This window comes from Bombus pyrosoma, linkage group LG10, assembly GCF_014825855.1.
Source record: "Bombus pyrosoma isolate SC7728 linkage group LG10, ASM1482585v1, whole genome shotgun sequence".
Taxonomy (NCBI): domain Eukaryota; kingdom Metazoa; phylum Arthropoda; class Insecta; order Hymenoptera; family Apidae; genus Bombus; species Bombus pyrosoma.
The window spans coordinates 10,530,650-10,555,214 of record NC_057779.1 but is presented as its reverse complement, the minus strand read 5'-3'; the positions used below and the strand labels follow the sequence as shown (position 1 = coordinate 10,555,214).

Below are 24,565 nucleotides of genomic sequence, written 5' to 3'. Positions count from 1 at the left end.
CATTCGGATAAACGCGTTTGCGAACAACGAATTATCGCCGACGAGGACTGCCACGGATGGATGCCGGAGATGGAATGGAGAAATTACGAAGGAAGTTGCCATTTCTCAACGATGCTAGTTGAGATTAAATTTGCGTAAAGATTACCGCGTGGAAATAAAATCGCCGCTTGCTGGACAATTTTCTCGGCCGTTTTCGAAATCTTCGGAAGAGTAGAATGCGCGCTCGGTCACGGCTCGGTCTTGTCCACAATGAACGCCGCGTCGCTAGGCGATTTCGTTTCACGCATCGACCGGTTCCGCGATACTTTTCTATTCAGAAAGTCCTTAGACCAGATCGGGTGCAGGTGCAAGTAGAACAAGAAAGCGGGTAGGTATGCGTAGGTACGGTCGACCTGGCTATCGGTCAGGCACGAACTGTGCGTTTCCTGTTGATCGCCAATCGTCCTTTTTTATCGTTTCATTACGATTAGAAAAGTATTAATCGATATTTCGATATTTCTTATCGTTCCACTATCGTTGTTTCTATTATTCGTAGGTGTCGACCGTGTTTCTCCTGATACGTTGAGCTTTGTTCCGAAATTTTACGAACATATCAGTTCTCTCTTTCGGGGCAGACCTACAACTGAATTTCCGAATGAAACGTTCGTGAATTATTCTGATTTCTATGAAATCGTGCGCAGAGTTTTCTTTTTTTTCACTTTTCTAATAGTACCGCTATATCGTATATTTGCGGAGTTTACGTCTAATCGGTAAACGTAATTTCTATCGTACTTCGAATTTCTTCTTTTCACTTTCTTCCGTATGGAATGTTCTTTGCTCCGATTTCGAATCCCTCTTACCATACGTTTGAACGAATGTGGCCATCGAATGATATTAAGTCGAACGAGTCAATTATTAATTCGTTTATTTCTCTTTGGACTACGTTATAGTTAACCGGCGATTTTTCAAATTATATTCTTAATTATCGCACGTGACAGAATATAAGGTGACATGACAAAGTTACGAAGACAGAGAAACAACTACGGACGAAAGGCATCCTATAGAAGATGCAAAAGCTTTCTCTTTGTTTTAATATAATCACGAGTAGGAGTTGAGAAAATGATTCAGTTAATGGAACACTTTCAGAGATCTTGTAATAGTATAGGTTTCTTTGAATTAATTTGCCATATATGCGTGAGAAAATCGTCGATTTTATCCTTTAATACATTAGTCGATAGCGAATCGATTTTAATACGCTATCTTTTATCTTTTCTTCGTTAACCGGCGTAGAAAATTTATATTCCGTATATTCTTCGGTCTTCGCTTTCCATATAATCTTTCTGCGGAATTGACTCAGGAATTGCTCGGAATTGATTCAACGTAACGAAGCAGAAATAAAATATGACGCGAGATCTAGGTAACATCTCTATAACGTTTTTTATCCGACACCTGTAAATGATTACGAGCATTTATTTCCTCCTCCTTTTCTCCTTTTTTCTTTCTATCCGAGTGAAATGAATTAAATTAGTTTCGTTAATCTCGTTGGACTCGCTTGATACGAAGCGATTGGACAGAGTACTACTTGAGAGAACGATAATTTATGGTTTTATCGCGTATAAGAGAGCACCACAGTGAGACGACGAACAGAAAGCGGTTGGTAGAGAAAGACGCTTCAGTTTCGTAACTCTATTGTAACAGGAACTCGAGTAATTTCAGGAACCTGACTACATTTGTACAGTTACTTTTCGCCTTGTCTATACGTGATCCTTGTTCGTGATCTTTCTTCTTTTCTTTTTTCTTTCTTTTTTTCTTTTTCCTTTTTTGATAACTGCGACGTTCTGTATCATAAAATGGTTTTATAAAATGGTTTTATAAAATGGTTTCGCTCGCGACGACGGATTAAATACAATATGTTTGATTACAGCAAATTAAATCTTTGATATTGCAAAATGCGGAGAGTGGAAAGTGGACGAAAAAGAAAACTGGCGTCGATCGAATCAATAAAAAGCAAAGCAATGTACAGAGTCGGTAAATACATGGTACTTTCATTTGTAAAGAACAAAAGAGATCGTCGATGCGAAAATCAATTAAATACGATACAATACGTATACGGGTAATGAGTATCAACGCTCTTGCAGCATAGCTATTTTATATCGTTTTATGGTTACAGGTGAAATTACGATAGGGCTGGTCCTTTGCTTTTCATAAAAAAGTGTTAGTTTTACTTCAGATCGCTACGCTATATTAGCGGTACACAGACTGCGCAAACTAATTAATTAGGTCTAACGCAATTAAATGAATATTATTCGTTTCTAATTTACACTGTTTCAATCTTAAACTGTTTTTAGCCGCCAAGCGACGTAATTGGACACTTTCGATATAGCACTCTTCGCGTAATGATAAAACGTATGAAATATTGTTTCGTTGTAAACTTGGCTCGCTGAACAAATGTAAATTATTCGGAGTGAGCCTATTTATTCGGTACATGATTCGGTCGCGTGCGTATGTCAATTGAGTTAACCTGGAATGCGAAATCTGTGGGCGTTGGTCAGAACTCTCGACATCCTCGATATGCGTACGCGATCGATTTGAACCGAAGAATGTCTGTTGTATAACAGTACCCTTGTTTTCGGTCGCTTTTAACCGACTCGCTTAGTCGTATTAATACAAATTCTGACCCATGTAATAGCTGCCAGCATGTGTCGGATGCGACTCGTGACTCGCATTCGTTAAACCGCAATTGCCTCTTCAAATACAACGAAAGGCACGAAGCACGGGTTAAATTTGAAAAATCCGTGTCTTTTGCACAACAATTTTTATCGACTGATAATGAATAAATAAACTGTAACAACTTTTGTAACGACAAAAAAGAAGAAAAAAAAAAAGAAGAAGGAAAAGACGTGGCAATTTTCCAAACTTTTGACTCTCGCAACTTTGGAATTTTACAATTTTTCTCTATTATCGGATGGAATGGAGTTTGTACGATTCGCTAACAAAGCTTCGTTTATTTTACTATCGTATCGCTTAAATCAATAAAAGCCGAAGCAATGCGTAAATGAAAACGGTAAATACTTACTTACTACGCTATACTTTTGATCTGTCTAAAAACTTTAGTCGAGAATGTTTACTTATTTTATTTCCAAACGATTTCTAATTTGTTATGTCACGCGAGAAAATTTGTTAACAACTCGCAACTTCCGGCTTACTAAATTTCACTAATAATATATTAGTTTAATTGGACAAAAGCACTCGATTCGGTTGAAATTTAAGTAGGTATTAGTTAGATTGGGGTTAGGTACACGTTAGATTTTCATAGCTCCCTTTTGTGCTGTTCTCTTGTTACTACTAAAATGTTAATCGCGTTAATCGTAATGATTTTATGTTGTTGTTTTTTTTTTATGAGAAAATAGCGTACAAGTGTTGCAATTTTCTATTTCGTTTTCTATTGAGAAACATAAAGATCGAACATGTGGTAATTTCGATTTTAAATTGTTCATTGTTTGTTAATATCGGTGTATTTGTCGAGAGAACGTTGCAAATGTCTGAAAATTAAAAGAACAAGATATTTCTCTATAACGCCATATAACTGGGAAATTAGTCGTAAAAAAGGGAAGCAGTCGTATTTATCGCACTTGCAACTTTCTACATATGAAATTGAAATAAGAAGATCTATATTATAAATCTGCTTATCGTTCTCTGTACTTTTATTTACCGTATTTCCGGATTTTTATCGATATTTGTTTAATACTTCGACAACGACATTCTTATTTTTCCGCCGTTTCTCAAGTGCCAATGGAACTATCGCAGTACGAGGGAAATTAAAATGTCTTTTCGTTTCCGATATCTTTGACATCGATCGCGGAGAGAACTTGGACCGTCGAGCTGCGCTTGATGATGTTCAAGGTCGGATCGGTCTGACAATTCACAGCACAATTCCATGGAATCTCGAGCACCGTAACCCGCATTCGATTGGCATTCCGTGAAAGGTTGCAACGGCGAATAACGCTCGTGGAATTCCTAATGCAACTCGCTTCTTCCTCGCTTTACTCCGGTAAAACGAGCCGGAGGTGCTCGAATCGAGCTCATTGTCATTCACTGTAATTCGAAAAGGACCGGCGCTTCGACGCCGTTCGTAGTAGACGCGGTGAAATGGAAAGAAAAAACAAGAAAGAAGAAGAGATAAATGGAGAAAGAAGGTAGAACGGGGTAGAAGATAGAGGAGGGAAAGGAAGAGACGGATAAGCGGCAACGACAAAGTGTTCTTCATTTTCCGGTACCGTGTTGCCAGTCCATATTTCTAGTTAACTCGCCGTTATGACTTACCGCTGAGTTTCGAAACGCAGCCGGTTAAATTGTCTTTCCACATACGTGCACAGCCTTGGAAAGGGCAGTTGGCCCGTCCGTCATAAAACGCGCCATTCGTTTGAGTCGTCCGTTAAGAGTCCTTTAAGAAATACCTCTTATTTTTTTCCTGCTTTCGTCGTAGCTTCTGTACGTGTTCTCGAACCTCGATTACGAACATTTCCTCATTTAACCCTGCTGCGACCCTTCGATCGTTGCGACACTTCCAGCGATTTTGAATAAATTCAAACGATATTGAAACGAGAAATCGCACGAGATATTTTCCGAAACGACCGAAAGAACGCCGCATAATTAGTATTCATCGATATTCGTCGTATGGCGACAATTGGACAACGAACGTTTACGGAAACTCGTATTTTCGACACGATTCGAAATATAATTTGCAAAATGAATCTTGGATGGTTAATGTCTCGTCTATTAAACGACGAACGATCTAGTAGAATAATTGCTCGTTTCTCTTCCGTCATATTCTTGTTTCTTTCGCTGTTATTTAACTGGTAATCGCAACGACAAGTTGCTGGTTCCGATGTAAAATTCGCTTGAAAACCTAAAGAAATGTTCATTCCTATTTTTCAGGGTGTAAATTGCGAAGCTCCGTTGGTGGACAGTAGTGCACTGCCATTAGAACACAGATCGGTTTACGGGCCACCGGCGCAATATGGTCCTCCTGCGACGCACGGCGCCGAGGAAAATTGGCCGCTGGCGTCTCCGGACACACCGCAAATAAAACATTTGCAGGTGCAATGCGAGAAGACGCACATGCGAGTAAACATCGAGTTCGACAGACCGTTTTACGGAATGATCTTCAGTAAAGGTTTCTACTCGGACCCGCATTGCGTTCACTTGAAGCCGGGCACAGGTCATCTGAGCGCGACCTTCGAGATCTTTTTGAATTCCTGCGGAATGAGTTCCTCCGCTAACCATAACGTGGCGGCTTACGGAGCTCCGACACCTTCCGGTAGTTACGTGGAGAACACAATAATCGTTCAGTACGATCCGTACGTGCAGGAAGTGTGGGATCAAGCGAGGAAGCTGCGCTGCACTTGGTACGATTTCTATGAAAAGGCAGTAACCTTCAGACCCTTCCAAGTGGATATGTTACACGCCGTTACCGCCAACTTCCTCGGCGATAATCTGCAATGCTGGATGCAGATCCAGGTTGGCAAAGGACCATGGGCCAGCGAAGTCTCCGGCATAGTGAAGATAGGGCAAACCATGACCATGGTCTTGGCTATCAAAGACGATGAGAATAAGTTCGACATGTTGGTGAGGAACTGCGTTGCCCACGATGGCAAGAGAGCACCTATTCAGCTGGTAGATCAGTATGGTTGCGTTGTTAGGCCGAAGATCATGTCAAGGTAAATAACAATATCCTTTCGCTCTAAATTTAAATTGTAACTTCTTTCTTCTTTATTCGCGATCAACCGATTAAGCGGTTTTTCCTTACTATTTTAATTAGTAATTTCCCTGAATAAACGTTCTTGTCGTGTTTCCCTTCTTCCATTCTGTATACACAGTTTTATAATCCCGATACTTTTGACATTGTCGGCTCTGTCATAGACTACGAAACAAGGTGTAACGATTCTTCGTTGCTTGCAGGTTCCAGAAGATAAAGAACTTCGGCCCGAGCGCCTCCGTCGTCAGCTTCGCTTACTTCCAGGCTTTCAAATTCCCCGATAGCATGAACGTTCATTTTCAATGCGTGATACAAGTTTGTCGTTACAATTGTCCGGAGCCAAAATGTGGACATCCTGGGCTCGAGTACGGTGCCCCTGCCGCGGGTCTCACTCAGGAATACGGTGCACCGGTTCATCAGAACCTTGGTGCCGAATATGGAGCGCCTCCGGTACCCGAATACGGTGTACCACCGGCGTTTGCCGATCCTCGGCATCCCAGTGGACCGGCTGGAGCTTACAGGTAGATGATAACCGAATATAATTAACGTAATAAATTTGAAATAAGTTTTACGTACGCTTAAGCAGTTTCGCAAGTAAATAAAGTTGACTTTAGTAGATTTATGATTTAAAGCGTCGTTAACCTTTGGTAGTTATATTGGTAGTTTGATTTTCATTGCTCTTAATAGATCGGTCTTCGTTTCGTATCCGCCGGGCGAATTAATAATATCGTTTATTAATTGATATCGTCGCAACGACGTATAGTTATTAATTCGGCCGTATTTGATACGTTACACGTTATAGGCGATTCGGAATTTCTGTTGTTTTATACGAAAACGTTTGAAACGAATATTACTTTGGAAACAGTGAGCAGAACGCGGACGTGGTACCAGCGCCGCAAGCACAAACCTCGTCTTCCTCGCCGAGTTCTACGCCGGGAGATGCGACGGCCAGTAGCTCGCCGCAGAGCCCGCAAGATAACATTCACCTTCCTCCGCCCCCTCTTCCTGGTCATCCAGCCGGGGCCTATCAGACCGTGAAGAGAAAGGGAACCGCCGGTTCCGAGGAGCTCGAGGGTAACCTGGCCACCCTCGGAGGTCGACCGAGGTCGGTCGAAGGTTTTCCAGCCGAGCTTAGAGGTGCCAGAAGGCGAAGATCCGCCGACGAACATTTGCATGACGATGATTCCGTGAGTATTTACTCCGTATGGGCCAGTTTATCCAGTATATAAAAAAAATTAATCAACGTACAAAGCGCTCGTAATATGTAAAGATACGCGTATAAAATACAGTAGCCAAAGTCCAGTACGTGTTACGATATTTACAGGATAAAATAAATGTTCGATTAGCTGCTGATTCTTCTAGGTTCTAGTTATTTTCAGAAAAATATCTATTCGTAGAAACACGCGGTCATCGCTACAGAATGATAATTAGAAGGGAGTTTGAAATCTAGAATACGATTGTTCGCAAAGAGGATTTTTACTTTTGAAAATGATGACTTTGATCGAGAGATCGATATCGTGCCGTACAATTTAGGTAAATCGGATAATAAATCAGATTTCTTTTGCCAGGAAACTCGATTGTCACCAGTATTTATCGTATTAACGCGGTGAATCGTCGTCTTTATCGGGGATTCGATTGTGAATTTGCGTTATGTACGAGTTACGGATTAGAAAGAATACTTGATCGTCTTTATTTCTACTTACCGTATTTCGTTGGCGTTCTATGTCGTAGCGTTCGTTTGTTGTTAGCGCAGGCTTTCACGACCAACGACAGTCGATCTCGGTACGTCGTATGGTATATCTAGCTAGTCGATACTCTGCTGCCTCGAGTAATAACAACGATCGTACGATAATACAACTGAAAACGATGTAAGAAATATAAGATTTCTTTTCTACGACATACGTCTACGATATACGTTGTTACAATCTACAAGTATTTTTATTATTTATTTGATCGTTGTTGAAGAAGGAAAGGCTTAGGATACTGATTCGATCGTTTCGATTTTCCAGAGTATCTACCGCACTGTCACCTTAGTCTCGAGCCATGTGTACAAGCGAGCAGCCCAGGAGATGACAGACGTGAACACCTCGAGGACGATTCAGGTGGTCGCGCCAGGCGACGTGAACTTCGCCTTAGGCACAACGAATTCCAGCAACGATACCACGGTTGTTATCCAAAACGCCAGCGCCTCGGCCGATCCCGAGACCATCTGCATGAGTCTGCCTGGTTTCGTCGGTGGTCTCGTGATGCTTCTTCTCGTAGTGGTAGTCGCGTCCCTCGTTGCGGCGTTCCTGTTCGTCAGGGTGCGCGCCGTTGACCGGAAAAACATCGTGGCCGGAAGCGGCTTCGTGCACGCGGCGTACGCAGCGGATAACTGCAGCGTGCCGAACCCAGAATTCGTCAAGGTGGCCAACTGAGAAACGGTGGCGACGGTGAAAGAAATTCGGTGAAGAACGAGAGAAAACGATTCCTCGAGGATGGCCGATCTCGAGGACGGACACCGTGCTGCAATATTATTTAATTTTTATGGCCGAGTTACCTCGAACATTCTCTCCGTTCTCCTCTGTCGTTCGTTCGATTTTCTCTTTCGGAATCCAGCTTCTTTTCCACAGGCCTCTTTCCTTAGTCGAATCTTATCGTTGGTCGATCGAACGTGTGCTTTTCTCTTCGATCGAGTTTGCTTGAACGAAGGAACGGACGGAATGTTCGGGTACCGTGTAAATAAGCGCACTAGAAACGCGACTCCGCAGCAGAAGCAGAGAGAACAAGAGAAAAGGAGGATGAATCAAAGAATCGGAAGAACGACGCGCAATCGTGTCTGTTAACGCTTTCGCTGCCACGAAGCACCGCGTACCATCGGGTTGTTCAAACTTTACGCGTTTGCAACGTAACTGCTTGCAACGATCGTAGGAAGATGGCTGTATCGATGTGTTTAGGATATGCGTTTACGCGACTAACGGCGAAACGTTGTCCGATGCGGGTCGTTCTAGGCCGGACTCCGTGGCACGTCACGATCGCGGTAAGACTAAGAAAAAGTAGCTTAATCAGGCGTTAAGGCGTTAAGATTAAGGAACAAGTCGCGGCGTGCTACGAGGGTAAGGTTCGTCGATGATCGCCGGAGCAGCCTCGGAGGGCATTGTAAATAAGTCGGAAGTAGTCAGACGGCCCTACGCGATGCGACGCGCGGATTTCTTTCTCAATTCCGCGTGCTCGATCGCAAACTGTGTTTGTGTACACTCGATTATTTATACGTTTGTATAATTCGAAAGATATTCCTTCTTCCAACTTCGCTGTACCTCGTATCTCGTATCGTGAGCCACGGGTTCTGCGTGTTTGATGTTTCGCGCGACCGGAAGCCGGATGTCTCTATCGGAACTCGTGACGATTCCTTCGTATGTCTTCTTATTTATATCGTTTTTCTTTTTACGCTATCTCTAACTCTCTCTTTATCTTTCGATCGATCTAACCCTAATTTATTTGTCGAAATTACCCGCGAACATACCTCTCTCCTCATTCTTCCTCATTCTCCTTCATTTTCTCATCCCTTTTTTCCTCGCTCTTTCGTCCCCCTTGTTCGCTTAGTATTTAAGATTTTCGAGGAAAGAATATTCCCTGGATACGGGAATATGTTTCAAGTATGTGTCTTAAGCACACGCCCGCGCTTACAGAAACACACGTACGTACGTACGAATGTATATGTAACCTACGATGCAGACAGAGTTGCACACGTACACGCATACGCGCAAGTATATATGTGCGTGAGTTACATCGTATACGTCGTATAAATACTGGCGCGAGCAACGTATACACTGAGACAAGATATGATTATTTCATAATTATTTTAATTACATATTCATTTTTATTTATATAAACCTGCGTTCCTCTTCTTCGTCCTTTTGCCATTGGCTGTCATTCCTTAACCTATTAAGGACCAACGACTGAAATAATACAAATTAAACTAACGCAAATGCAGCGGTATCGATGGATGCAAATAACGTAACGTATACCGTACGTATCATCGTGTCACGGTATGACGAAAGTATCGGAATAACAGACACCTTTCGCAACTTTGATGCACGAATCAAAGACAGAGGACTACTGCAGATATTTCAATTTTCTTTCATTTCATAAAATTGTAAGATTTCGGTTTGAAAGAAGATCGGGGAACGTACGATTACGGAAAATATATTGCTTAATTTTTCTTTCATAATCGGACGACGTTAAAAATAGACGAAAATGCAACATCGGTCCTTAATGGATTAATTATTTCCCAATCGTGGAAAATACGTGAAAATCATTGGAAAAGTGCTCGAGATACAATACAGCTTGTATCGTTCTCAAGTTGTTTCTATCTCTCGATGTTCTCCGTTTCTTTAATCGTTTTACGTTTTCAGAAAACTCCACTTATTATCAAGTTTATGATGATTCGGGAAGCATTCTATAACTGCTTTCTCTCGGATTTCTTTTCAACAAGAAATTTGTTCAACCGTGGGAATAAATGCAAGTCAGAGACAGCTAATTCTGACGAATAAAATAAATGTCGTAATAAATCGTATTTTAATTCGTTGATTTTTGCCATAGAAGCACCGCGCCACGTTTTTATAGGATTGTGTCGGCTTAGTGGAAGTTTTTCGGCACATCCTTGGTATTTTCTTGTACGTGGTGCACACTGATTCGATGCGTTATAGTTGCTCGTACGACTTAATTTATTCATTTATGGAAAATTTCCGGATGCAAATATCTGCAGAGTGCATATTATATGCAAAAATATACAAATTATTCAAAGGAAACTACATATCATAATATTCGGTAGGTGAAACAAATATCTAGTTTCTATATCTCTTAATTGCGTTCACGAAAATATAAATTTGAATAAACAACTACAGTCGACGTGTAACAAATGAAAATCTTTAATAATAATTAATAATAATAATAATGATTAGGAGTTGCTGCAGGAAAGAGTTCGTAGGAGAGAGGAAAATGAAAAGTAATAATTAATAAACAATATAAAATTGAAAATATCATTCAGCTTAATCAAGGAAAAAACGTATGATTTGGGTTTTTTATTTTTATTAACGAAGCAAGCAGTAATGGGCAGATAATTATTATTTCAATGTATATTTTTATTAAAAGAAAGAGAAGAAGGGAAGGCCGCCTTTAAAATTATGTATTTTTAACAAATTTTCAAGCATCGGAGATTAACGCACGCGGAAGGGGAAAAATGAATGTACAAGAATTATCATGTAAAATTCAGATACAAAATGCATTTAAACCGCGTTGAAACAGTGTTTATATGAAATTCGGGTGAACATTGCATAATTATGTGAATTTATTAATTGGTAATTATAGCTGTTATAAAATCTCGTATACGCATCGCAAAATTTACTCTTTATTAGATATGTAAATTGTTAAATTATTCAAAATACGGGGAGGATTTATTAATTTTCAATAAAATGGATAATCTTAATAACATTCGTTATGCTAAAGAAAGAATAAATTGAAATTATCGTGGACGACATCTAGTTCCTGACATTTTCCAGACACGCAACAACGGTCTATACTTGGCCATCATAAGTTCACGATGTCTAGCTGATCTTCTGACTTTCTCGATCTTTTCGGCTATGTCGTCCATGATGATGTCCAATTTCGAACGAGACGGTAACAGTTCCTCGAATTTGCATCTGTTACAAACAAAATGACAAGTACATCTTTTATTCATTTATATCGTAGAATCGATATGATCTCGATAAAATTATGAAACAGTTACTTACTTTAGCATACCATGTTTTAGGCTTGTGTCCACGAAATAAGATTCTACTTCCTCGTTTAAATTTAAAATCGTGCCCAACTGTATTCTACGATTGGTAAAATGTATCGCGTAATAAATTGTCAACTGGTACCTCTTGCAAAATAATTGATCAACTATTATTAGTGAATTAACAAGTTATAAATTGTAGGCTATAGATTCTTTGTACAATTTGACAATTCTATGTTAAATCGAACACAATGAAGTGACTTGTAATTTATACAATTTTATTTGTTTTTACACCAAACCCGTTAGTGTTATGCAACAGAATTTACCAATACTACCAATAACTTGTGACTTAATTTATGACTTGTAAAATTTCACTAAAGCCATTAGATAGCTTTCGTTCTAATAGTCGCATCGACCACACGATACGAAATAAATTTGAAATAATCTTACACCAACTATGACTCGATGATATTGGTTTTAACGTTAAATCGTAACGTCAAAACTGAGCAAAGTAGACAATTGGGTTTGTTTGTTTGTTTCCATATTACCTTATACTCTTCTTGTCAGCGAGGAATCGAAGTATAATGTTTGTCCGATTGAAAATTTTTAAGCCGACATAGTGGTTCACGTTTAAGTGGATCGGTCTGAAGTGGTAGGTATCGTCGGGACGAATTTGTCTAAGATGCGAAATGTAGCGTGAATTCGTATGGGCAAATTGTTGCTGCATTAGACATTAATGTTTTGTTTATCTAGTTAATGGTTGCTGGAAGGAGAGAAGTTGGAAGCTCGCCGACGTCACAGATAGTTTTAATTGAAAAACACGGTTATGAATGTTTCGCGTACTGAAGCGAACCCGTTGTAATTAGCAAACCCTCGGTGAAGCGCGATTATTCTACTTTTTTTCCTCAACGTACCCGGACTCGACCTCTTCTTCTTCGTCGTCGTGCTCTGGAACAACAGGTTTCAGCTCCTCGACCTTCTTCTCCTTATTTCGCGGACTCGACGGTGGCGATGTCGATGCTTTGACACTTGCGGAACTGAACGCATTTTGCGTCGAACACAAATGCTAATGAAATCGTTAACGAACATTGTCGAATTTTCTCCAACATTCCTACCTTCTTAATATTCTCCTCTCTGCTAGATTTAAAAGCTTCTCTATGTGCATTGCTGATTTCTCCTGGACATACACAGATACTGACTTATCAATTAGTTACTTGATTCTTCATAATCATCGTAGCAAAATATAATAGATTTAGATTAGAATTCGTTTTTTGCGTTATACTAATGTCAGATCAAAGAAATTCTTTCAAGCTAATCAAGAATCTCTTGACGTTAATACGCGCAGAAACATTTAAGTAATAAATGCATCCATTGGTATATACAGTTAGTCGCATCGATATTCGAATACAGCGCTATGTTGCTGTTTATTGCTTTGTATAATAATATAAGAAGGGGTGATTTTTAAATATCCTGTTGCCTGTTCTATGAAAGTATGAATATTCTACATTTATCGTAGCTTAAAATTACGTAAACAGTTTCTCCCTAACAATGATGTTTATTCGTACAATAGATTTTTACGTAACAAGTAAAGTTACGCAAAACGTGACAAGCGTCCGAATATCAGTGTGGTGTAAGAGTAAGACGATCTTTTGTTAAACATCAAACACGTTGTATGATTGCACGATGTTGTTAGCAAGAAATTGTTTACGTATTTTCATGCTGCGATAAGCGCCTCGTAGCATTATCGTAGATAGAATAAGCAACACTATATTTAAATCAACCCCTTTTATATAAATACAGAGATAGCGTCATGTCCGGTTATTAATGCGAGTAACAGTACACATCGATCTTTTTCAAACTAATTGAATAAATGTAGGAAGATGGACACCCACCAGGTACACAATTTTGGTTATCGATCTCTTTTCGCGGGTGTCCCACTTCCACGTCAGCGGTACTCCTGTCGGATTATCCCTCCAAATTCCTCCGATCTGGTTGTACGACAGCCTGCAGAAACAATTGGAAACTTGAACGGAAGGTGTCTAGAGCGACAGTAATTAAAAATTCCAGCGAAATTCTTTCCCAATACGGACCTGGTCGCACCGTCCTCGTTGAAGACAGCACCGTTGCCTACGGTGTCGAATACGGCGACAATCTGCGAATCCCTCTTTACTCCCATGCAATCTTTGCCTCCTGGGCTGAATACAGTATACATATCGTCTTGAAATCGATTTCGATCATTTTTACGCTTGTTTCTCGCTATTTCGCCGGGAAAGGTCTTTATTACGTTACTAGGGTTGCCGAAAGTAGCGTTCTTTTACGATTTGAAGGTGCAGAAATGGAGAAAATACATACAACCGTATTCTAATTTTATTCTATCAACAAGTAATCTTACCTACGATGGTGGAAACATGTCTATCGCGATCACTATTTTAACTATCATAACATTTTTCACTTTACTACTTTACCTCGCCATTTCTAGAGCTCCGCTCTAGTTTTCCTTAATAGCGTCAAATATCGCGATAACGAAATTAAGAACAAGGAATAATTTCATTCGAAGAACATCGATGAGAATAAGTTTCACTTTTCAGCAACCCTATATCGTATAATCGATCGTCCAGCTGGAGGTGAATTTTTTCCATCTGTTTGATCCGTTTGAAATATTTTAAACATTCTACGAGTGATAATTTCAAATTAGCAGAATTTTAATGCCAGAATATTCTAGATATTAATTTCCGTAATATTATCGCTTCCTCCAATTATAAAAGGTAAAATGGTAAAATTGATAGAGGATCTAATAATAAGTACAGTAATATCCATTTACTCGGATCAATGTGAATTATTTACACTAATAAATCGTTGTATAAGCATATTTCATTTAAATTATACACGTATAATCTCTTTCGTGATATTCACAAGTTTCATGATTAAATTTAATACGTTCTATCGACATGTATTTAATTCTAACCTTTCAATTATGAACATTCCAATATACGAATGGTAATTTCATATCTCATTGTGCCAAGTAAATACATACTTGTTACGTTAAATGTTTTACGTGTTAACTAATCTTTCAGTTACAATTTATGAAAGCCTAATAAAATTACGTTAATGATTATTAATGAAAATTATTAAGGGTGAAAAAATATCAAACTGCCTTTATATTAGTAGGAATCGATAATTACCCAGAATAAGATTATAATTTTTTGCGATATGTGCAATATATTGGTAGATTCGTATTTTATGATTCTATGAAATTAGATTTTCAAGCGTTGAAATGTCATTAGCGTTAAAACGAAACACGACTGTCTTGATTTCATTGATCAAATTCGAAAGCAATCTGAAAATGTATATGAAAGACGCAAGACAGTCTCTGTCTGTAACCATAGATTAATTAAAAAATTAGTCTACGGTATAAATAACGATAACGTTTAAACATATAACGGATATTAAAGATTGTTTGGCGATTTCTGCGAAATATATACTCGCACTAACTATCTTATTAGTTTCTATATAAATTTTCACACTTGTCCCAAACTTTACCGACACGATCGTGACAGTCGGGTTTTGTTGCAGTGCTAATGAAATTGCAAAATATTTCGTATAACGTATAATACGTTCGTAAAAGTTTTTCACAAGTGATTGAATATCTTCGTCGGCAACTGCCTGTAGCAGCATGTAGTATTGAAAATAACTTTGCGAAATCGATTAATTAATCAGTAATGGAAATTCAGTTATTCAGGACCACGTGACAACATATTTTAAGATCATTGAAATCCATGAGGTTTGTCATATGCTTTTTATGTAACTAGCAATAATTGCCTCGCCCTACTAATTTACAACTTTCGACGAGATTATCGATTCCAATCAATCAAAACACGTTGATACTTTACTTCGATAATTACATTTTCGATTTTGCGGTCTCTGGAGTTTAATAGCGATCGCTCCATTCGGATAAAACACTTCTGCCGATCCATCGGCGTGAAAATTGACAAAAATACGAGCTTCGTCGTCGTAATACATTCTTCCATCGAGTTTGTGCTTTCTGAACCTGACAAACAAGAGAGGATATTATATTTATATATGGGATATATAATTCGTGATAGTCGAGTTTCAATATTCCGAAGCTCCTCTCATACTTGTTTTATTCCCTTTCCTGATTCACTTTACTAACTTTTTAACTAAACAGATTATATTAGCGAGTTTAAACTAGAGATTCTGCTTTTCCAACCTAACGAACGAGAGAACATATAAAGGGATTAATGATTAATTATAATAAATTACGGAAGTTGTTGGTTTGTAGCAACAACTTAGTACGCGGCACCGTCTTCAATGCCATCTTGTTAGCTTTGCGCTTCAAACCAATAGTTAACTCGTTAGCGACTAATTCCGAAGTTTGTTTACGGTCGAATCAACGAATTTTTCTGTTTGTCCGCTTTCGCGTTACTTTGGTCTCACGTTTTCTCTTCGTTCGATCGTTAATATCGAATAGTATTTAAATAAACGCAATGAGAATTACTTTAAAGAAATTAAAGCAGAACTCTCTGCCTTTCTACAACAAGGATACGATCATCGTACAGGTTATAGCGTGAGTCGCATCTTCTATTTCTTTTTTTAACGATACATGCTACGTTACTCGTCGTCCTCGCGAAATATTACTCGGTAATGGCTCGAAGCGTTGAGAAATCGTTGAACGCTCATATGACTACCTACCAGGATAGCTGGCAAGTATAGCGTTAGATCGTCGATTCATCGATGCATAAAATTTAACGAGCTATTTCACGTGATCGAATCCCACGGATGACGAGTTTGGTTAATCAAATTCAGAATTTCTGAATATATCAAGAATTTGCTGTCCTATTTGCTGCTATATTCGGTAATTTATTGATCGACGCTACCGATAATAGTTGAAAATATAGTAAATAGTTGAAATGAAAATTGATTAAAAGAAAAAATTGGTTTTCAGTTTGAAAAAGTTACTTTGTTACATGACAACCAGCGGCTTTATAAAATATTGTATTGATTCGTTTACGTACCAGTCGAGACCAGGTTTTGAAGGCTTCGCTCGATACTGGATAATTTTCCTCATGGTTTTGGCAACCGGCAGCACTGTCCAACCGAGCTTCACGAAGTGCTGGTTTGATAATTGGTACTCGATCGGGCTTCGATCGTCTGTAACGTAGAAATTTCACGAGGATGCCGAACTCGCCACGCTCTATACACGCAAACCACATTATTTGGATGCGATACGATAATGATGACGAAACGCTCCCAGGCCCTAAATGTTCCCGATTAATGACGATTTGGTATCGGACTTTGGTCAATCACCATCGAGTCAGGAATCTCGATAATAACGTCGAATTAGATACCATCGATGGTCGAATCGAGATCTCGTGATTTCAGTTGAAAGCTTAAAGCTTACCTTTTAAATCTTGTTTCTTTATCTTACTTATCGAGCGGAGAAAATTACATTTAGTAGCACGAATGAAAGCCGATATGTTTAACCTTTAAAATCGGAAAATTATATTTTTACATAAAGTACGAAGAAACTTTCAACGGGTAATGGCTCTCACTGAGACGGATAAAAGACCTGATAAAGTAAACTAGCTCCGATACTTTGTAGACAGAATATGTAATTTACTGATTAAGTAAATCACATATTTCACATTTTTCGAACATGGGAATTATTTGATTTACGACACCGTATCGAAGAGTATCCATATATTCTCATGGCCAGGCAATTCGTTCGTCTTGTTCGTCATGGAAAATATTTGAAATATTTGAATCAAATCATCCGTGTACTCGATCAAATCACGATCGATAATGCATTATACACGTATATATATAGAGAGAGAGAGAGATTAAACTGACTTATCTCGTCCCGATCGGCGGTCGGAATAATATCCATCTTATACTTACGAGCGTGGGTGTATTTTATATATCTGTCGTGCATACTTATATATTTTATATGCCTATTGATTTAATTAGAAATCGAACAATTACATGTAACGATTGCAAATCAGATATGTAAAAAATGGATTTTCTTAAAAGAAAGAAGAAACGAATTGCCGATCAATTTCGGAATCTCGAATCACTTGCAAACAATAATTCACTTTACCGATTTGGATATCGCTGAATATCGCTCTTTTTTTGCGGTAACGAGATCCATACGTCTTGCTAGAATTATCCTCAGTTCTATCCGAACCAGACCGTCTATGTTCCTTCTTGCTCGACTTGCTTGTCTCTTTCTTATTCTGACTCTCTGAATCGAGCGTTGATTTATCTTCGGCGCTGCTTACACCACGCTTAACTTCACATGCAAAGAAAAATTGAATTGCATCATTACGCCTGTTACTCTATACGTTGTACGCGAAACTTCTTTCAGACGGATAACAAGTTCCTGAGTACACTTTGCGTCGAACTACACTCTCTAAGTCTTAATTCTTTAGCTATTTTTTTATATATAGCAATTTTTTTAATTCTCTGTACCAAGTATAAAAGCTTGGCGTTTAACATTCGTAAAACCGTAGATTATGAGAGATCGTTGACGATTCGAAATTTTGATACTCCTTCTCATAATGTACGTATACAGCTGGTATACCTACCGTCCCTATGTTTCTTCGTTAAGATAGACTCAGTTTCGTTCCTTTCGTTGCTCGAGCGTCTATCCTGCGTTCCACCAGATTTCAAAACTTTGTCCTCTTCGTCGAAGGTATAAGATACCGCTTTCTTTCCATTGTCAAACGCATCTGCCTTATTCTTCTTTCGTCTGTCAGCCTCTTTACGCTCGCTCGTATCCGTCATTTCGTCCAGCTCGATGTCCCGCTCCGTTCGTGGATTTTTCCTGTTTCGTCGGCCGGTTGTTCTCTCTTCGATATCTGCGTCGGTCGTCTTCTCAACCATTTTCTTCCTTTCGTTCTCTACCAATGTATGCCCATGTAATTTATTCTTTGTTCTTTCTTTAGGCGATTTCTCCGTTATCACTGGTACACCTTTATCCCCTTCTCTCGATCGATGAACTCTAGTTCCTTCGGATTCCGTTTCCGAGAATTCCGTGTATTCCAATCGCTTCTGGCTCAAATACTTCGCGTCCCTTTTAATTTTCTTCATTTTTCCAGCAGCTGCTCGTTCCTCGTTCGTGTCACGTAAACCACGCGATCCACGGATCTTGTCGGGCTTACTTTTATACGGAGCATCGTCACGTTCCTCCCGTCCATCTGGCGTGATAGGATACTCGCCGGTTCTGTCGATATCGCGGTTCCTCTTTATTTTTCCTCTCATCTTTCCCTCAAACGTACCAGCCGCTGTCTTTGTTAAATCCCTGCCCTCGACTCTGTCAAATTTATCCCATTCCCGACTCGAATCGTCGTATCTTTCTATCTTTGTTTTCTTCGAGAACACTTCAGCTTCCGCGCGACGTGTCTCACTTATCTCACCGGCAGATCGATGTTTTATCGTTCGATCGGGACTTTCTAGTTTTTCCTTGACGCTCGTACGCTCGTCGAATCTCGCGCTACTGTCATCATAATCTCTGACATCTACAGCCCTAGATATTTCCAGGGAAGCATATGTTCTTGAATCGTCATCGAATCGTTCGTTCCTCGAAGATTTCGATTTTGGCCTCCAATCGATTGCTTCATCTTTACTGGCGTCCTGTCGATGAGAGAAGCTTTATGGATCTATCTTTTACATTGTTCAGATTTTCACCAAGTATTGCTTTCGTGTAACTAACTGACGTAATCGATTGACGTAGAATCCATTCTATACGGATGTCGTGAAATTTTTTAGCTTCGTTGCAGCAATATGTTCCCTGGTGAAATGAAATCGACGTTTTGGTAAAATCAGGACAATTCTAACTCGATAAGTGTAAGAGGTAGATGCACTACAGTAAGAATTGAACAATCTTCTATAGGTTCTACATAGACTGTGGATTTTTATGCAATTATGAGAAACTTAACGATACAGAAATGCACGTGATATGCAAAAATGTATAAAATATCTAAAATATAGTACTGTTCGTAATATTAACACGCCTAGGTTCTATTCTTATCTGTGATATTCGTATTTGTGAAAATATGAATTTCTATAAAAATCCGCAGTCTCGTATTTACCTCGCTCTCTGTAAAGAGTCCTAATGTCTTTATGATATGTATCGATCGAGATGCGACGCGATGGAAGCGAAAACACTGTACCTTATTATAGATTTATAACACTCTACGAAGACATAAACAAGTTGTCTATACATTAAACATTTTTTAAATTTATATCTTACAAATAAATATTCATATTTTATAAATAATTATAGATAACAATAACGCGATGTTTGTCAAACTATTGTTAAGGAAAATGAATGAATAGAATATAATAGAATAAAATGTTATTTCGAAGAATAAAACGAAGAAATCGGAATACTCGAGTAAAGTTTCGAGTTGTAAAACGGATGACTTTTTTGTTTATTTCAATGAGATAAAAGAAACTTTGAGGCAAGCTGAGACAACCTGTGTTATAAATAACTTATTAAGTTGGAGCAAATTGTAGGTTTAAAATACGAAAATTTCATTAAAAAGTTCAAGATGTTTTAAACTTAACAAGGTTTAAAGGAGTTTATGAAAGTGTAGTGAAGATCACAAAACTTTTCTCTAAAGATTTCTCGAGGAGGTTCTTTCACTGACTTCAATTAAGTTTAAGAATTTTATGACAAGCAATATGTAACATTATCCAGGCAAAGTAAAAACTATACGTATATTCTTCCATCGTAAAAAGCAAAAGAAAAGAAAAATTGATGTGAAATGATAAACAACTACTTAAACATGAGAATCATTGAAAAATCATAAAAATAGTTTTTCATTTATATGATTGAAATATGTATGTATAAATATGTATAATTCTAATGAAATCTGCATACTTATCTGATATAATTTTTGTTCATATACACCATGATAATATACGTATAAATAAATATTTCGGTTCCTCCTAAATAAATAAAAATCTTTCCTTATTTAGCGGATTTTCTTTATTCACTAATAAATCTATTTAATTCTATTTAGGTTCGATGGTTCGTTAAAACTATTCAAATCCTTAAACGTTATACGTTAAACGTGTATCTAATAAAACGTTAAACGTGTAACTAATAAAAGGCCCTAACAATAATTAAAAATTATATACAATTTTATTTATTATTAGAAAAAGTTTCTATTAATTTTATTATCAATTCCGTTTTTGTCTTCGTTATTGGAGGCTAGCTGTGATTAACGATCGATATATCGTTATTAAATATTGAAATTATTACATACCCACTGTCGAGTGGTTTCATTAACCACACGATCGCAAAATCTACAGATCCTGAGACAGGGTCGCGACCCAGACCTCTTTTCGCTCCAGTCACGAATAAAGTTGTTCACAAGATTTAGTATCAGCTTGGTCTGCGTATTGCCGAACGGTTCTACAACGACGTCATAAAAATCTCGTAAAACTCGAGAACTCGCATAATTAATACCAACTTCATTAGTAAACCTCGTAATCCCGTTAACTGTTCGAAAGGTCTTCTCGCGAGTTCGCAATTACTTTTTCTCCGTTTACGGGAACTTATAATTTAATGTATCGTTAGTTTCACCTTTTTCGTTGCTTTCCGCCAAATTTATCCGATTTATTTGTAAAAATACGATTCTTAATAATACGCTACTGAATAAAAAAATTACCTTCTAAATCCTGACCACAACAAATCAGCTTTCTCATTATTTCTTTTAAGAGGAGCGATAACGTTTGAAGCTTTTCTGACATTGCGCAAGGTGCTAATCTTTCCAAAATACATAAGACATCTTTTATTCGACGTGTAATGTTCTCGATGGCGCAGCACCTTTCTAAACACGTCACAATTATATCCACCTATTTGTAATAAAACAAGTATATAGAAATAGTATATATAGATATAGATATAGAAAATAAATTCTTATTTGAAATAATTATTATAATTAGACGGCTGATATTTATGCATAATATGAAATTATAAGGAATAGTATGATTAACAGCCGTAGGAAATGATACGATAAAATTGATAGTGCTACATTTTTCAATCAACGATTACGACAAAAGAAATGTTTTATCGTTATACGATATACGTGCGGTTCTTCGGGCTTCGATCGTGTTTCTAATAGCAAGCATACTAGCGCTTTGGTCGGGCGTTTCGCGAAAGGTTCGCTTCTTCAGAAACCCGAAGAGTTACAAATGTGTTATCTGATAAATATCGCGATTCTTTGAAATCTAAATTTGAATTATTACTTTGCGAACAACTTCTTCTGGCACAACTTCCATATCTTGACAGCGAACGCAAGGGAACATATTACGAAACAATCCAGATCGTTGAGATCCCTTTTTTACGTTTCCACAGACTATTGATGTCATTGCCGTGGTCACAATATCCAGGGCTCCGTGTAAAGGAACCGCATCGTAATTCACGCCGCAACGTTTCCCCTCGTGGATCCTGATTTTTTTCAAATACAGTTATTCCTTGAGTTATTTTCTGTATACGTACGTAACTGTTTGGCATTATATGAAATTATTGCTAGTTAAGCGATCGTCGAACGAACTTGTACAAGTGCATAAAATTTTTTAACAAACGATGAGCTCTCGTGAAAATCTCCAGCGCAGGCGTTAAACACTCGGAGTCTTCGGTCAACCGAGTTTTCCGATAGTAGCAGAACTTTTTGCAAGGCATTGCAACGATGAATTTCTAGATCCTCGTGCAGACTGTTCAATAAATTTCTACATTAACTTCTGCAATTATTAAATTGAATAATAATTTCGTTCTCCTTTATATTAGGTTATCCAATAAATTCATGCCACGGTACGATCATATTCTCATGTTTTACGCGAATATGGAATGAACAATTTTATACGAACAAATTTAATCTAACGAAGGCATTTGGTAGTAAAAGATAGATCGGTATAAAAAGTGAACAGCGTAAGAATTTTCATTTTTACATAGAAATATTGCAAACGAAGTTTAGAGCATCCAACTTGATGAAAGTATCTTGTAATTATTTCAGAGTTTTTGAAGACTTAAAATAGTAGAGTATCAGACTCGTCCATAAACAAGCCGATTTGTCTATGAAACGTGAAAAAAGTAGATAAATTCTGTGCACGTAAATAATAACACTTGGTAAGCAATCATTTTGAAAGAACGCGAACGAACACATTACTCGACTCGATACGAACAACTTATCTTCTCACCTTCTACTTTCAACAGAGAAAGACGTACCCAAGTATATAATCACTTAATAAATCAAATTAATTTCAGATGCAATGATCGCTACCAACGTATAAAGTCGCGTCCTTGGATAATTTCGATAATTCCGTAGCACGCGCCAAATCACTTTCGAGAATCAATCCATTTGTTTCTGCTGAAACCGACATCAATCGCCGCGGTAAATCATCAGTCCTCTTGACGCTTTTCATCGCACGGCTGTCGTGTAACAACTGACATTCGTCATATCGTACAGATATACGCGTAGTTGGTAGATACATCGATATTTTATACTGTTTCATACCGATGTTCGCGACGCGTTGTCGTCGAGACCGTTTCTTTTATTTGCATGCGCGTAGTTCGCAATAAAAGATATACCAACGAGCTGCTGATAATACGAAGCCTTTATATTCGTTTCGAATGGAATAATAAATTTCGCGAGTACCGTTTTGTGGACGAGTGAACGGAAGTTGTTACATCGACGAAGCGATGATCTTGCAAATTTGGTAGCACTGCGGTAGCACTATATTATATGTTCGTACTTTATATCTATATACTTTCGTATTCGATCGATTTTACGTTGCTATTTCGATTTTCTCAATAATAGTAATATTATTTGTGCAAAGGATAGTATTATTTTCAACTATCTGTAATATTTCATAACATAAAATAATTTTATGTTTTCTTCCACTATACATATACATATACAAAAGTTAAATATATTGAATTTAAAAAATTTAATGCATATTTGACGTTTGACTTGCAGTTCTTTAAATAAATACTAAAAAGAAAGAGAAACTATGAACAACAAATATCTCCCGTTTAATTAAATTATGAAATAACTTAAACATTTCATAATTATATTGTCCACTATTAAAGGCAATTGCGCAATATTATGTTTATCATCGAAAACGTAATATTTCCACTTGTGTTAGGAAGCCTTGATATCTGTATGGATTGCTCTGAGCATTTGTTACATCTTTAAGACGATTATTCTGTCGATTTAATACTAATTTTTTTATAAAGTATACGCTTGCTATCTATCCTTGGATTAGTCTCAAATTTTGCCAAGATAATCGTGGCATTTGTGTTTCATTACAGCGCTAATGAAATTCGAAAATCTTCTCTATATCACATATAATACATAATATTCATAAAGGTTTTTTATAGTACTATCTACTTTGGATCTATTTCTAGGTTGCTCTATATATTATGTACCCGTAACTTTATTTTTATTACAGTATCTATTCAATTCCCTTTCGATTAATTTTATTCTTATTTGCCTCGATGTTTTTAGGTTCGTGCAGGAAAACAGAATAATTTCTTCTATTTGTATTCTAGACAAAAATACGTCGCTGTATCCTAGCAACTTGTTTATTTCCGCCAGTTTACCATTTGATATTTTCGTATTGTTGCAGTGTCATATTTTCACATTTCCGTATTTCTACGTGGTTATATGTTTACGGTAGCGTCGTATGGTAGCGTAAAATACAGTAGCCAGATAAATTAAAAAATACCAAGTCGGCGCAATATTCTTGCTGCACCCTCCATTGTCGTTGTCTACTCGGGACAACTTCCGAGACGAATAACAAATCGCGTCGCTAAGTGGAAAACTCCGGGTGTTATTTTCTCTCTCTCTCTCTTTTTTTTTTATCACTCACACTGATTGCAAGAAAACGCGTGGGGCGGTCGACCGCGCTTGTATTTATAAAAGTTTTTACGGTGTCGGATATAATTTATCTGCCACCAAACAGGGCGCCACACTTTTATGTACCAACTCAGTTCCACCTAACTGCAATATTCGTTTGAATACGGGGAAAACTGGGATGTGGCA

At 37.9% G+C, this 24,565-nt stretch overlaps 3 protein-coding genes across 19 annotated transcripts in view; 1 reads left to right on the top strand and 2 right to left on the bottom strand.

Annotated features, from left to right (window-relative positions):
• Window positions 1-9,587, top strand: part of LOC122572075 — a 64,235-nt gene extending 54,648 nt beyond the window's left edge. For all 17 annotated transcript variants that reach the window (XM_043736648.1, XM_043736639.1, XM_043736655.1 and 14 more), the window contains 4 exons: window positions 4,918-5,699; window positions 5,941-6,258; window positions 6,603-6,924; window positions 7,747-9,587. In XM_043736648.1, the coding sequence (XP_043592583.1) occupies window positions 4,918-5,699; window positions 5,941-6,258; window positions 6,603-6,924; window positions 7,747-8,154 (1,830 nt within the window). In that variant the 3' untranslated portion in view covers window positions 8,155-9,587. The remainder of the gene's footprint in view (window positions 1-4,917; window positions 5,700-5,940; window positions 6,259-6,602; window positions 6,925-7,746) is intronic.
• Window positions 9,588-9,722: 135 nt separating this feature from the next.
• On the bottom strand, window positions 9,723-13,826 carry LOC122572079. Its single transcript, XM_043736662.1, has 7 exons — window positions 13,583-13,826; window positions 13,385-13,496; window positions 12,608-12,669; window positions 12,389-12,529; window positions 12,041-12,169; window positions 11,509-11,592; window positions 9,723-11,418 (listed from the first exon to the last, which is right to left on the bottom strand). Exons 1-7 carry the CDS (start codon window positions 13,702-13,704, stop codon window positions 11,241-11,243), a joined length of 828 nt encoding a protein of 275 aa, XP_043592597.1. The 5' UTR covers window positions 13,705-13,826; the 3' UTR covers window positions 9,723-11,240.
• Window positions 13,827-15,356: 1,530 nt separating this feature from the next.
• Window positions 15,357-22,203, bottom strand: LOC122571697. The gene is made up of 10 exons (XM_043735758.1): window positions 22,076-22,203; window positions 21,768-21,969; window positions 21,188-21,374; window positions 20,783-20,931; window positions 19,222-19,299; window positions 18,095-19,142; window positions 17,559-17,799; window positions 16,912-16,994; window positions 16,526-16,661; window positions 15,357-15,540 (listed from the first exon to the last, which is right to left on the bottom strand). The coding sequence occupies exons 1-10, from the start codon at window positions 22,201-22,203 to the stop codon at window positions 15,357-15,359; spliced, it is 2,436 nt and encodes an 811-aa protein (XP_043591693.1).
• Window positions 22,204-24,565: the final 2,362 nt, after the last annotated feature.